Source organism: Pan paniscus, chromosome 18, assembly GCF_029289425.2.
Source record: "Pan paniscus chromosome 18, NHGRI_mPanPan1-v2.0_pri, whole genome shotgun sequence".
Taxonomy (NCBI): Eukaryota; Metazoa; Chordata; class Mammalia; order Primates; family Hominidae; genus Pan; species Pan paniscus.
This window is the reverse complement of record NC_073267.2, coordinates 21974478-21989565: the sequence shown is the minus strand read 5'-3', so window position 1 is coordinate 21989565 and position 15088 is coordinate 21974478. Positions and strand designations below refer to the sequence as shown.

Here is a 15088-nt window from a genome sequence, read left to right as displayed (position 1 = left end):
ATCACGGTATACATCACACACTTTGAGATACCACTGTGCTGAAGATATTTCCTCATTAATAGAAGATGAAATAAGAATAAGCCACTCAGAAAACAGCCAGATAAATGAATCTCAAACAGTAGTATTTAAATAAGCTGTTAGATATTCTTACATTGTTAGCAATATCAGAGTAAGCCTAAGCCAACCTTGTAATGGAAAGTGAAACGTTCTCATTTCCTCCTTTGTCAGAAGGCATCTGGTCAAGCCCACTTTCTTAGAGCCATACTTTTGAATGATGGGATCATCCTGAAGGTTGATGGCGGCTTTTGCATTAGAAGGTAAAGGCTCTGAAAGAAAAACAATTGAACGTATATTAGAATGTGTGTTTAAGAACCCTAGAAGAAATGTCTCCTAAGGTTGTATAGGCTAAGCACAAGGAAGATCAAAAGATGTATAAAACTCAGCCCCAACCATTTAGGGGCTTGCAATCTATTACAATTATAAGAACAGAGAAAGGCAGGGTGCAGTGGCTCACGCCTGTAATCCCAGCACTTTGGGAGGCCGAGGCAGGCAGATCACGAGGTCAGGAGATCGAGACCATCCATCCTGGCTATCATGGTGAAACCCTGTCTCTACTAAAAATACAAAAACAAAATTAGCCGGGTGTGGTGGTGGGTGCCTGTAGTCCCAGCTACTTGGGAGGCTGAGGTGGCAGAATGGCGTGAACCCGAGAGGCAGAGCTTGCAGTGAGCCGAGATCGCGCCACTGCACTCCAGCCTGGGCAGCAGAGCAAGACTCCGTCTCAAAACAAACAAACAAAAAAACACAGAGAAAATGAAGTCCCAAATGAGCTAAAACAATAAAGAGATAGGAGGAGGAATATACTTCACAATAGAGTGTCAGAGATCAAGAAAGGAAAAGATTGAGTCTTAAAAAAAAGACAGAATTCAGATAGTTGGTATATTCAACCTGTTCTTTACAGTGCTTGTCTCTCCCTTATGGTTCATTCTAGCTAAATATACTCCACCCTCAGCCACCTATTTAAGCAGCAAAAGCTTGTTCTTTAACCAGGGACCATTACTGATTGGATTAAGGGTATGACCTGGCTCAAGAGAGATCATCTATAGATTGACCAATGACTTGATATTCCTTATCAAGACATGCTCTCAGAGGGAAAATCTTAAGTAGTTAAGTTCATCAGACTGCCTGCTTTAAGGATTTTCACTAAAAAATATAAAGAACTGGGCTAGGTACAGTGGCTCACACCTGTAATTCCAGCACTTTGGGAGGCTGAGGTAGGTGGAACCCTTGAGGTCAGGAGTTCAAGACCAGCCTGGCCAACATGGTGAAACCCCATCTCTACTAAAAACACAAAAATTAGCCAGGTGTAGTGGCATGCACCTGTAATTCCACCTATTCAGGAGGCTGAGGCACAAGAATTGCTTGAACTCGGGAGGCAGAGGTTGCAGTGAGCAGAGATTGTGCCACTGCACTCCTGCCTGGGCAACAGAGCGAGGCTCTGTCTCAAAAAAAAAAAAAATATATATATATATAAAGAGAGAGAACTGACTAGTCAGAAGAGAAAAGAAAATACACAGATAAGTAGATGCTATGAAAGGGTTGGAGAAAATCTTTTTACTAGGGGCACTTAGGTTCCTGCTGGCTTTCTACCCACATACATCCTTCTTCAAACAATATTTGCTCAAGATGACCTAAGTGAGTAGCTGATCCTTGTAAAGAAAATAGCCAAAGTATCATAAGTAGAAGAGGGCATTCCAGGCAAGACAGAAATGTAGAGTAAACTTGGTTTGTCAGTAGACCAGTAATGAAGAAAGAAAGGTCTGTGCAAGAGATGAGCATAGGAAACAAAGTTGAGACAGGAGCATAATTAACTTTCGTCCACCATTCAATACGTAATGGGGAGCCACAAAAAGATCCTGAGAACGGAAGTGATGTAATTAAAGCAGTGTTTTAAGAAACATCAACCTCAAAGATTTGTAAAAAATGGAGTAGAGGCTGGGTGCATGGCATGCCTGTAATCCCAGCAATTTGGGAGGCCAAGGCAAGAGGATTGCTTGAGTCCAGGAGTTTGAGACCACCCTAGGCAACGGAGCAAGACCCAGTCTCTACAAAAACAAAAATTAGCCAGGCATGGTAGTGCATAACTGCAAGTCTTAGCTACTCAGGAGGCTGAGGCAGGAGGATCGCTTGAATGTAGGAGTTTGAGACTGCAGTGAGCTTAGATTGTGCCACTGCACTTTAGCCTGGGCAACAGAGGGAGATCCTGACTCTAAATTTTTTTTTTTTTTTTTTGGAGACGGAGTTTCGCTCTTGTTGCCCAGGCTGGAGTGCAATGGCGTGATCTCGGCTCACTGTAACCTCTGCCTCCCGGGTTCAGATGATTCTCCTGCCTCAGCCTCCTGAGTAGCTGGGATTACAGGCATGCACCACCACGCCCGGCTAATTTTGTATTTTTAGTAGAGATGGGATTTCTCCATGTTGGTCAGGCTGGTCTCCAACTCCTGACCTCAGGTGATCCACCTGCCTCAGCCTCCCAAAGTGCTGGGATTATAGGTGTGAGCCACTGCGCCCAGCTAAATTTAAAAAAAAAAAAAAAAAAAGGAGGAAAGAAAGAAAGAAAAGAAAGGAAGGAAAGGAAAGGAAAAGAAAGGAAAGGAAAGAAATGAAGAAAGAAAGAAAGCGAAGTAGAAAGAGGCTAGAAAGGGCTTTACAGTAATTCTGGCCAAAAAATTATGAGCATCTGCTAGGGGCAGAAATACCATTTGATCCAGCAATCATGTTACTGGGTATATTCTAAAGGAATATAAATCATTCTATTATAAAGATATGTGCAGGTGGAAAAGACATGGTATCAACCCAAATGCCCATAAATGATAGATCAGATAAAAAAAATGTGGTACATATACACCATGGAATACTATGCAGCCACAAAAAGGAACAAGACCGTGTCCTTTGCAGGGACATGGATGGAACTGGAAGCCATTATTCTCAGCAAATGCAGAAACAGAAAACCAAACAACACCATGTTCTCACTTATAAGAGGGAGCTGAATGATGAAAACACATGGACACATGACAACACACATTTGGGGTTGTCAGAGGGGTTGGTGGAGGTAAAGCATCAGGAAGAATAGTTAATGGAGGCTGAGCTTAATACCTAGGTGATTGGCTGATCTGTGTAGTAAACCACTACAGCACACATTTACCTATGTAACAAACCTACACATCCTGCACATGTACCCAGGAACTTAAAATAAATGTTGATGAAAAAAGGCCAAGTGCAGTGGCTCATGCCTGTACTTTCAGCATTTTAAGAGGCTGAGGCAGGTGGATCACTTGAGGCCAAGCGTTCAATACCAGCCTGGCCAAACATGGTGAAACTCTGTCGCTACTAAAAATACAAAAATTAGCTGGTATGGTGGTGCACGCCTGTAGTCCCAGCTACTCAGGAGGCTGAGAGGCACAAAAATCGCTTGAACCTGGGTGGCAGAGGTTGCAGTGAACTGGGATCATCCCACTGCACTCCAGCCTCAGCGACAGAGCGAGACTCTGTTTCAAAAAGAAGTTGTTACAGCATCTGAATTAAGATAGTGGAAGCTATGGAGAAAAAGGGATATATAAAACATACATGAAAAACTGGTAGAACATGGTGAAAAAATTATTCAGCCAGCAAAATATTTAAATATTTATAACTTTATTATGTACCCGGCACTGTTTTGGCCACTAGGAATTCCCCAATGCACAAAACCAACAAAATTCCTCATGACATTTAACTTATAGTTGGAAATATGGATAATAAACAAATAAATATGTAATATATCAGGTAAGATAAGGGCTTTGAAGAAAAGGAGGAGAAAAGTATAGGAAATATTGGGGCAGGAAAAGGGTTACTGTCATATATTTTGTATAGGATGAGCTGAGAAGGTCTCTGTTAAATTGACATCTGAATAGAGATTTATAGGAGCAAAGGGAATTAGGCATGCAGACAGTTTGGGGATAGGGAGCCAAAAGAAAATTGTAAAATTCAACACTGGTGTCTTAGAGAAAAATGACACCAAGAGGGAATATGAAGAGACCATTATTTGAGGATGAGAAAAATGCATTTAGCTATGTTATGACTGAGGACAGTAGAATATCCAAATAGCAATTGGAATATTCAGCAGGCAGTTGAGAATGCAGGCCTGCAATCTGGGGCATCAGACCTAGAGATAAAGATACAGGAGTCATTCAAAGAAAACTAATAGGTAAACTTGGCAAGAACAGATGAATGCTCCGAAGGAAAGACTGATTAACGAAGATCAGAGTGCGAGGGACTATGCCTTGGGGACTCTGATATTTAGCACTGGAAAATGAAGTGAAATACTTAGGAGGATGGAGAAGTTGCCCTAACCTCTCTGGCTCCTCAAGGCCTACAGAATAAAATCCAAATTCTTTTGGCATGACATTCAAAGCCTGTAGGTTGTCTCTCCGTGGCTGGTACAGAATATAAAAATAAAACATAAAATAAAAACAAAGCCTGCAGGATATGGCTTTAATCTGCCTTTCCAGCTTTGTCTCTCATCACCACCTCCTCCTATTCTTCTCAGCACGTCCAACAAGCTGTACTCTTCAAACATGTCAAATTTCTTTTTCCTGATTACATCTTTTCTTTTGCAACGTGATGCTTTTACTTGAACCTAGAATCTCATAATGATTACTCTGTGATTTAATCACAGATGTTTAAAATACAGTGCAAATCAAATCAAATACAACTGCAGATCAAAAATGGGCATCCATGAGAAGAAGAGAATAACAGAAAGATAGAAAATTAGAAGTGGGGATTAGGACAGAGGATAATGCAAGCACATTTCTAGAGGAGATAAGAAATCAAGTTACTCCTCACTACTTTTTCATGTTCCCTCAGTGCAATTATTCAATTAATTATTTCTGAACACAAAATAGAGTATCATTGAACAATACCTAACCTTACTATATGCAACTAACTCTGATAAGTCCTATACTACTCTATCACTCACCTCCCTGCAAAACCAAAAAGATTACTTATAACTTACTAATAGGACACAACCCACAGTTTGAAAAACACACTGCTATCATGAATCTTTCAGCTGGCTAGTATCTAAACCTCCTGCCTATTCTTCACTGTGAGTAGTATCAGCAGGTATCCCTTATATTAGTCAAAGGCAAGATCTTCCTTCCCACCTGTACACTGGTGGGTACAAAGACCCAGTGACAGTTTAGAAATTATTCACAGTAATTCATAAGAGTCCAATGTCAGTGATACCCAGGTATCCTTAGCTATCTAACCAGATTGTTTCTGAGGCATGAACCCTGGCTGTGGTTCCTGCTATCTAACTTCCCTGGGTACCTGCCCATTTTTCCTTAAAAAAACTGTTTTTGTGGCCCAGGTATGGTGGCTCATGCCTATAATCCCCACACTTTGGGAAGCCAAGGTGGGAAGATCACTTGAGCTCAGGAGTTTGAGACCAGCCTGGGCAGCACAGTGGAGCCCCGTTTCTCAAAACAAACAAACAAACAAACACAATTAGCTGGGGATGTGGCCTGTGCTGGTAGTTCCCCAGCTACTCAGGAGGCTGAGGTGGAAGGACTGCTTGAGTCTGGGAGGTCAAGGCTGCAGCGAGCCGTGTGATCATGCCACTGCACTCACACCTGGGTGACAAGAGTGAGACCCCCCGTTTCAAAAAAAAAAAATTGTTTTTGTGCTTAAGCTAGTTAGAATTGAGTTTTGTTGTGCTAAACCTACTTACAATCATATCCGTATCTTTTAGAGTGAGCAAAGCATCAAACCAGCATCATAGCTATACCTTCCATTGTCTTGGGCAGATCTCCAGCTCTTTGTTCAGTTTGTAGCCCAACAACATCAGCTAGAAAATCAGATGATGGTGGAGGCAAGCGGAATTTCTGAAAATATATTAACAGGTTTTACAAAAATGGTTGAAAACAGCTAAAATACTGTGAAAGGCCTGGACTTTTATTGTCACCTCAGTGCTTTGAAAGTTCTAGACAGTAATTGTTAGCATTTTAAAATAAGAACTGTTTCCTTAATATAGAAAAGTGACTAAGTAAATGAAGCCACACAACACTAACTGATCCCTATGATTATATATTGTAAAATAGACAAACTTTACAGAAATATACAACTTAGACAAGAAAAGTCCCTTTGTATTTTCAAAGTTCTTCCAAATCTATTATTTCATTGGAAAGCACGCCATTGCCATCAGAATAGATGGTATCACACGGCAAAAAGGTTGAGAGCTTCAGCTTCAGGTTCACCTGGGCTTAAATTTCAGCCCTACCACTTACTAGCTGGAACTTGGGCAAGTTACTCAGTTTCTCATGTACAAAATGGAAATTAAAAAGTATCTATTTTATAAGACTATTGTGATAATTAAAGATGATACGTGTAGCAGGTGGTCCGTGGTTAATAGAGAGCCTGATACACAGGAAGTGCTCAATAAATGAAAGCAAAAAAGCAAATGGTGACCCAGGGAGGTTAAATTAGGGCTCACCAACTCAAATGCCTTCAGGAATAAATGGATGAAATGGGTCTCTAGGAAATGGAAGAGGCTACGGGAAAATGGACAGCAGGTGCCTCTTTTTAAAGATGACAACTGCTATTCAGTTCCATATACTGTTTTAAGGGTGCCCAATCTTGCGATTTTTTTAAAGAGAGGTAGAAAACTCAGCTTGTATTATATTTTACAGTTTCTGAAAACACCATAGCCCAAATAAAATAGAACAATATCAACCTAGGAGCTACAGATTATAACCTGGGAATAAGAGTTTGCCTAGATTTCCAAAGAAAATCAGAGACAAATCTACATGAGGCCTCTAAGGTCCTTTTGCTTTCTACATCCCCTACTATTTGTTCAGTTAGGTTGCCAAGGAGCATGGTCCCTGACACATGTATTAGTCTCAGAATGGGAAAACAGACTCGGCCCCTAGTACAAAGTGTTCTTAACTTACATGTCTGAATGCTTTTCGAAGACATCCAAACTCCAAATAGAACCTGTAAAAGTGTAGCTGACTCATTCCCTGCAGAACAAAAACCACTACGTTGTTTAGGTGGTTTTGATGAAAAAGCTGGCACCAGCTGCCAAGAAATCAAACCAACACAGTTAAGACAGATGGCCTTAAGTCAGTTACAGGCATATAGAGGGGAAATAGGGGAGAAGGAGCAGGAAAAGCAGTGAGTGAGAGTTAATAGAATTTATCACCATTCACTGTCTGCCTGGAACTGGAAGACAGCCATTATTGCACAGAATTCAAATAAAGATCCCTAGAGATAAATACTTGTTGTATTCAAATCCAGTAAAATACCAAGCAAAATGCAATGCATTTAAATTCACAGTCCTATTAAGGTTTGTTTGGAATCAGAACTAAGCTCACTTTACAAAGTCATCCCTAAGATACCAACCTACTCTGCGGTCCTTCCTAAACCAGGGAATCAAATGGCTGGCTTTAAGAAATTCAGTTTTGGCTGGGCACGGTGACTCACGCCTGTAATCCCAGCACTTTGGGAGGCCGAGGCAGGTGGATGACTTGAGGTCAGGAGTTCAAGACCAACCTGGGCAACATGGCGAAACCCCATCTCTACTTAAAAAAATACAAAAAAATTAGCTGGGCCTGGTTGTATGAGCCTACAATCCTAGCTACTCTGGAGGCTGAGGCAAGAGGATCACTTGAACCTGGGAGGTGGAGGTTGCATTGAGCGGAGATCGTGCCACTGCACTCCAGCCTGGGTGACAGAGCGAGGCTCCATCCCCCACCAAAAAAATGTCAAATCCTGCTCCACCCATTTTTGTAAATAAGACTATTGAACTACAGTCATGCTTATTTGTCTATGTGTTATGTATGGCTGCTTTGGGCTACAATGGCCAAGTTGGGTAGTTGCAACAGAGACATAAAACCTACCAAAAAAAAAAACAGTTTTAGATAAACTGACAGACTGATGGCTGTAATTGTTGATGGAGAAGATAGTTCTCGAAGTAGCTAGCCAATTCATAACAACCTCCCCCAGAAAGACGTGTGTATTATTTGCATACATACAAAATATTTTTCATAAGACACTTAATAATGGCACCAACAATATCAGAACAGTAAGATTCTCTTTTTTTTTTTGTAGGGCCTGGGTCTCGCTATGTTGCCCGGGCTGGTCTCAGACTCTGGGACTCAAGTGATCCTCACACCTTGGCCTCCCAAAGTGCTGGGATTATAACTGTGAGCCACTATGCCTGGGCTCTCTTTGCCTTTTATTTGTAAAAGAAAGAAAAAAGATTAACTGGAATTCTTCACAGATCATTGTTATTTCAGCTGAGTCTGCATCACAGGAAACAAACTAAAATATCTATAGTAGCCAGACAGATACTGTAAATATGGGAAGCAGGCCAGGTAGGACATTGTAGTATACATGTGCCATATAAAGGGGGAGACCACCACTCAGCTTTGACAAATTATTGCCATGTGGGAATATAGGGATAGCTGCCATCTTTGAGTTTTTGGAAGAAGAAAATGTAGATTTTTATACAGGAATTTCCAGAATTAACACTTGGCAGCCATCATAAAAAATTCAGGACATGCTGCATAGCAAAAAAATACTGTCGATAAGCCAGTTTGAAACCTCTGGTTTGAATGATGGAGCCTTGGGAGAGGTAAAAAAAAAAAAAGAAACCGCTGGTCAATATCCACCATTTAAATTCATCTCATACCTGGGTTTTGGAACATTGGATTTGCCCAGAACTGCATACTTCAGCAATTCACACAGCTGGTCATGGGATACTTCACAGTTGTCAGTAAATAAAATGGTAGATAAGCGGGCTTTCTGCAAAGATTAATCAGGGCGTAGCAAGCCATTATTGGTTATGAAGAATACCAACAAAGCAAGTTAAATTATTCTAGCTTCTGATTACTTTAACATACAGGTATATTCTAACATAAGGAAGTGCTAATTAATTAAAAATGATGGTCTAAAATAACAATATGTGGTGGGTATGACATTATTAATAAAGTAACTATTATTGACACAAAACTGAATTATAGATACTTGGTTACATGCTAGGAATAGGATAAATAAAACATAATTCATGCTCTCAAAGAGTCCATTCTACTAGGGAGAGAAAGCAATAGCTAATTCCAACACAGTGTGGGTAAGTGCTATTACAAAGCTATGAGAACAAGGAGTCTAACTGCCTTAGGGGTTAGAGAGTTTGGGGAAGGCTACTGAGATGAAAATACTGAGGCTGAGCCTTGAAAACAATGCCATGTTGGAGGGAACATCACATTCAACATGTAGTATGGTTTGGCAAGGAGCCAGGATTGCATGTTGCATAGTAGTGGAGGTATGAGGAGAGGGAAGCAGGAGCCAGATCATAGATCAATGCGGCCTAAGCTAATGAATCAGAATTTATCCCCTGGGCAACAAGAGTTCAGCGAAGCTCCCAAACCCTTTAAAAAGGCTTTGAACTTATACTTGTTTTTTTCTTTTCTGAGACAGAGTCTCACTCTGTCACCCAGGATGGAGTACAGTGGCGCTATCTTTGCTCACTACAACCTTTGCCTCCCAGGCTCAAGCGATCCTCCTGCCTCAGTGTCCTGAGTAGCTGGGACCACAGATGTATGCCACCACACCTGGCTAATTTTTTTTTTATTTTTGGTAGAGATGAGTTTTTACCATGTTGCCCAGGCTGGTCTCGAGCTCCTGAGCTCAAGCGATCTGCTCTCCTCAGCCTCCCAAAGTGCTGGGATTACAAGCATGAGCCACCACGCCCGGCCTATAGTCACCACGCCCAGCCTATATTTGTTTAATAAAGTAATTCGTGTTTGTTACAAAAGACTTATTAACAGAGAATTGTAAAATAAATGATACAGAGAAATGAAAATAAAAGTCACCTCAGAGATAATTAAAATAAAAGTACAACTTAGAGGTAATCACCACTTTCGTTTTGGTCTCCGAGGCAGCAGAGCATAGCGGTTAGAAGCTCAAGCCCTAGAGTCATACTACCTGAGTTCAAACACCAGGCTTGGACCAGTGCCATAGCCTTGGACCATCATCATCATCTTGGACCAGTGCCATAGCCTAAGACTCAGTTTCTTCATCTAGAGAGTAATTATAATTTTATCTCATTAAATAATTGGGAGGACCAATGAAATAGTTCAAGTACAATGTACTGAGGCTAGTACCTGACATAAGTACTTAATAAACATTAGATATTATTGCTAATGTATTCCCATGGCCTTAAGCTAATGTTAAACTCTTACATTAGCGAAACACAGTTCTGATCACTTTACATGCATTAAATCATTTAATTCTCACAACTTTGTAAGTGTGTACTACTATCATCCCCATTTTACAGATAAATTGGAGAGACAGATAAATGATAGAACCAAGACTGGAATGATAGAACCAAGACTGGAATGTATAGTATCTCTATACTATACAGCCCGCAGTGGATTTTATCAATCATTCTTTTTTGAAACCAACTCCCTACTCCCGAACTTAAGCTGTATCTTTCCATATCAGTTAAAAAAAATCAATTTTAATACTTGAATAATAGTCCATTTTCTAAATTTACCTGAAAATTTATAATATATCTGAAAAAAATTCCCTATTGATAACACTGGTTTTTTAAATTACAAACAACATTATGATGAACATCCTTGTACAGACACCTTTGTACATCTATCTACTTTCTTAGGATCAATTCCTGGTTCAAATGAACTCCTGAAAGAATATGCCAGTTTGTTTTTACCAAATAAAAACATGAGATTAATAAGGTGAGACTGAGCAAGATGGAGTCTATATGGCGGTGAGTAACCCTGGTTGCCAGGCATGGGATGTCAAGAGCCTGAGTTGGGTGAGGAAGGTGTCCTGTAGAGGAGACAGTCCAGGACTAGGAGCAGAAGCTGAGGACATTCATGCAGGAGGGTGCTCTGGTGTGGGGTGTCAAAGCCTCAGCAGCACAAGGAGGTCACCCATACAGGAAGGAAGGGAGGGCAGTGAGTCCTGACATCAGATGTCAGAAACTATTTAGGGTAAGGAGGACATCAATGCTGAGGGACAGTAGTGGCCTGTTGCAGGGTTTAAAGCCTGAACAGGATGAGTGTATAAACCTGAGAGGGATGGTGGCAGCCACCTGTCATAGGATGAGGGTGCTCACAAAGGAAGATGACCTGGTACAAGGTGATGGAGCCAGTGCAGGGTGACAGAGCCTAAGCAGAGTCAAGAGGGTGTGAGGGTAGGTCAGCGGCAGCAATAAGGATTGATCAAATATACTGAAGATGTTGGGTGTCGGGTTTCTCATTGTTAGTGAAGGAAGTTACAAATGTGAAAATGGACTGGGCGCGGTGGTTCACGCCTGTAATCCCAACACTTTGCGAAGCCAAGGTGGGCAGATCACTTGAGGTCATGAATTTGAGACCAGCCAACATGGTCAAACGCCATCTCTACTAAATGTACAAAAATTAGCCAGGCGTGGTGGTGGGTGCCTGTAATCCCAGCTACTCAGGAGGCTGAGGCAGGAGAATCGCTGGGAGGGAGAGGTTGCAATGAGCAGAGATCATGCCACTGCACTCCAGCCTGGGTGACAGGGCAAGACTTTTGTCTCAAAAAAAAAAAAAAAAAGGAGAAAACTAGAATGAATAGAATGAACCCTGTATTACTGGATTTGGATTAAAGTGGAGATACTGATGTGAATTCACATAAGTAAAATACAGAAAAATATTTAAATGTAAGTATGTGTGTGTGTATACACTTTCAACTTACAAAATTTTCAATTTACGATGGATTTATTGGGACGTAATCTTATTTTAAGTGAAGAAGCATCTGTATTAACATCACCATAGCACCCAAATCTAAATATCATTCTACACTAAAAAGAACCAGGTACCCTAAGAGAAATGACTGATTCCAGGCTTGGGGCAGGGAAAGCACATATGAGCCTGGAATATCTTCTTGTGCCAGAAAGTAATGACATGCTCAAAGAATGATGCTGTCATGTCAAAAGGCCACAGAAGCTAGCTTAATGACAAAATCTTGGATATTTAAAGCATCACAATCCAGTAAAAGATAGTAACACACTGAACAAAATAGGTACCACTGAGTTCATCATACTGATAAAAAAGTAAATGCATAAGCCCAAAGTGTTTGAGGAAGCACATTACAGACAGCTGGGAGCAGTGGCTTGGGCCTGTAACCTCAGCTACACTGAGGCTGAGGTGGGAGGATTGCTTTAGCCCAGGAATTCCAGACTAGCCTGGGCAATATAGCAAGATCCTGTCTCAAAAAAATAAGAATGAAAATTACACAGAGAAAAAGATAACTTTAGAGAACTTTAGTAGAAACTATCTTAATCGAGTTATCAAGGTTAATATCACCAATAATGGGACAAATCAAATTGTGTACAATCTGCAAGGGAGCAGAGTATCACTCCTGTGATATTCCTGCTAAAGATATATAACCTGAATCTAATCAATGAAGAAACAGACAAATCTAATTTAAGGGACATTCAACAAAATAATTGGCCCAGGATTATTCAAATGCAGTAAAGTCATGAATATCAAGGGAAGACTAAGGAACTGTTTGATGGAGACATGACAATTAAATTTAACACAATTCTAGACTGGATCTTATTGCTAAAAAGGGTTATTCAAACAACTACAGAAAATTTGGATGGCATCTGAGGAGTAGATGGTCATGATATATCCATGGTAATTTTCAATTTTGATGGTTGCATTGTGATTATGTAGGTTTATAGAGAATATATAATAAAATATCTTGAGGGTGGGTAGAAAAAGACCATTGTGTCAGCAACTACTTTCAAATGTTGGTTGAGGGGAGGTTTTGATACTATTCTTACAACTTTTCTAAAAGTTTGAGATTGTTTCAACATAACAAAATATGTGATTGTCAATCTCCTTACACTAACCACATAAACATTAAATATTTTTTTGCAAATTTGATAGGCAAAAAAACTGGAATCCCACTTTAATAAAAAAAATTTTCAGCTGGGTGCAGTGGCTCACACATGTAATCCCCAGCACTATGGGAGGCTGAGGCAGGTGAATCTCCTGATCCCAGGAGTTGGAGACCCTGTCTCTCTTTAAAAAAAAACAAACGAAAAAAAACAAAAAAAAGCAGTGGCTCATGCCTGTAATCCCAGAACTTGCGGAGGCCAAGGTGGACAGATCGCTTAAGTCCAGGAGTTCAAGACCAGCCTGGGCAACATGGCAAAACCCCGTCTCTACAAAAAAAAGAAAAATTAGCTGGCGCAGTGGCACACATCTGTAGTCCCATCTAATTGGTGGAACTGAGGTGGGAGGATCACTTCAACCTGGGAGGCAAAAGTTGCAGTGAGCCAAATCCAGCCTGGGCAACAGAGGGAGACTCCACCTCAAAAAAAAAAAAAAATCACATCCCTAATCCCCCTCTCACATATTATAACTTATTTTTATCATTTGTCTCTGCCCACTAGAATATAAGACCTACTAGGGCAGTGAACTTGATTCACTGATGTACCCCAAGCACCTAGGTCAGTGCCCCAGGACATGGCAGACAATAAAAACCAATGAATAGCTGGGTGCAGTGGCTCATGCCTGTAAGAGGCAGAGACAGGAGGATCCTTGTCACACCACTGTAGTCCAGCCTGAGTCCAGCAGAGCAGAGACCCTGTCTCAAACACAAAAACAAACAAAAAAGCCCAATGAACGACTGAAGGGATGAATGAAGTATATTTAGTTCTCAATAAATGGTAAGGATGATAGGGATAATCAGCCTTTTTATTCCCCTATTGCAGCGGTCCCCAACCGTTGGCACCAGGGACCGGTTTCGTGTTAGATAATCTTTCCACCGACTGGGAGAAGGGCTGGGGGGATGGTTTCGGGGTGATTCAAGTGCATTACATTTATCATTAGAGTCTCATAAGCAGCATGCCACCTAGGACCCTCGTATGCAAAGTTCACAATAGGGCTCACAATAGGTTTGGCACATTCCTATGAGAATCTAATGCCTAGGTGGAGCTCAGGGGGTAACGTTCTATCGGCCACCGCTCACCTCCTGCTGCTTTGTGGCCCGGTTCCTAACAGGCCAGCTGTGGACAGTGGGTTGGGGACCCCATGGACAGGCAGGTACTAGTCTGTGCACAGGGGGTTGGGGACCCCCGCCCTACTGGAATGTAAACTGCACGAGGGCAAGGAATTGTATTTTTGTGCCCCAGGATATCGATGAACATTCCTATTATGTACAGGCAGTTTTGTTGTTGTTGTTGTTGTTGTTGTTTTTTAAGAGATGGGGTCCTTGCTATATTGCCCAGGCTGGTCTTGAATTCCTGGCCTCAAATGATGTTCCCGCCTTGGCCTCCCAAACTGCTGGGATTACAGGCGTGAGCCACTGCACCCGGCCCACTATCCCAGTATTTTTTCTTTTTTTTTTTTTTTTCTGAGACGTGATTTCTTTCTTGTTGTCCAGAGTGGAGTGTAATGGCGTGGTCTTGGCTCATTGCAACCTCTGGTTCCTGGGTTCTAGCGATTCTCCTGCCTCAGCCTCCCAAGTAGGTGGGATTACAGTCACCCACTACCACGCCTGGCTAATTTTGTGTGTGTGTTTTTGGTAGAGACGGGGATTTCTCCATGTTGGCAAGGCTGGTCTCGAACTCCTGACCTCGTGATCCGCCCGCCTCGGCCTCCCAAAGTGCTGGAATTACAGGCATGAGCCACCGCACTCGGCCGACTAACTATCCCAGTGACAGCCAATGACAGCCTTGTGTCAGGAAGGTGGTATTACACTCATTCCCATTTTAATGATCAGGGATCAGGTTCGGAGAGGCCAGGGCGGAGAGCCCGCCCGAATCCAGTGCCCCCGACGGCGGTTGGGCGAGGGTCCGGGAGCTCCAAACCGCCTAGGGCCGCCTGCTCGGGATCCCCGTTGCTCACCTTGGCCTCGGGCTGACTCTCCTCGAGATCCCAACCGGCTTTCATCGCCTCAGCTGCCCCGACCAGCTTATTTGGGGCCTGCCTCCTTTCCCTGACCTTCCTGGGGTGTCTCTCGGTCCCTTCCCTCTCTGGCTCCATGGCTGTGG

At 41.9% G+C, this 15088-nt stretch overlaps 1 protein-coding gene across 4 annotated transcripts in view; it reads right to left on the bottom strand.

Moving 5' to 3' along the window:
- The window catches only part of REXO5 (RNA exonuclease 5), a 53577-nt gene that overhangs the window by 37449 nt on the left and 1040 nt on the right, over window positions 1-15088 (bottom strand). For 3 of the 4 annotated variants that reach the window (XM_055100129.2, XM_055100130.2, XM_008964463.5), the window contains exons 2-6: window positions 14943-15082; window positions 8726-8838; window positions 6984-7110; window positions 5822-5918; window positions 186-326 (exon numbers count right to left, since the gene is read on the bottom strand). In XM_055100129.2, the coding sequence (XP_054956104.1) occupies window positions 186-326; window positions 5822-5918; window positions 6984-7110; window positions 8726-8838; window positions 14943-15082 (618 nt within the window). Of the gene's footprint in view, window positions 1-185; window positions 327-5821; window positions 5919-6983; window positions 7111-8725; window positions 8839-14942; window positions 15083-15088 lie in introns of those variants that run through there. The other variant, XM_034939906.3, reaches the window with a different exon arrangement.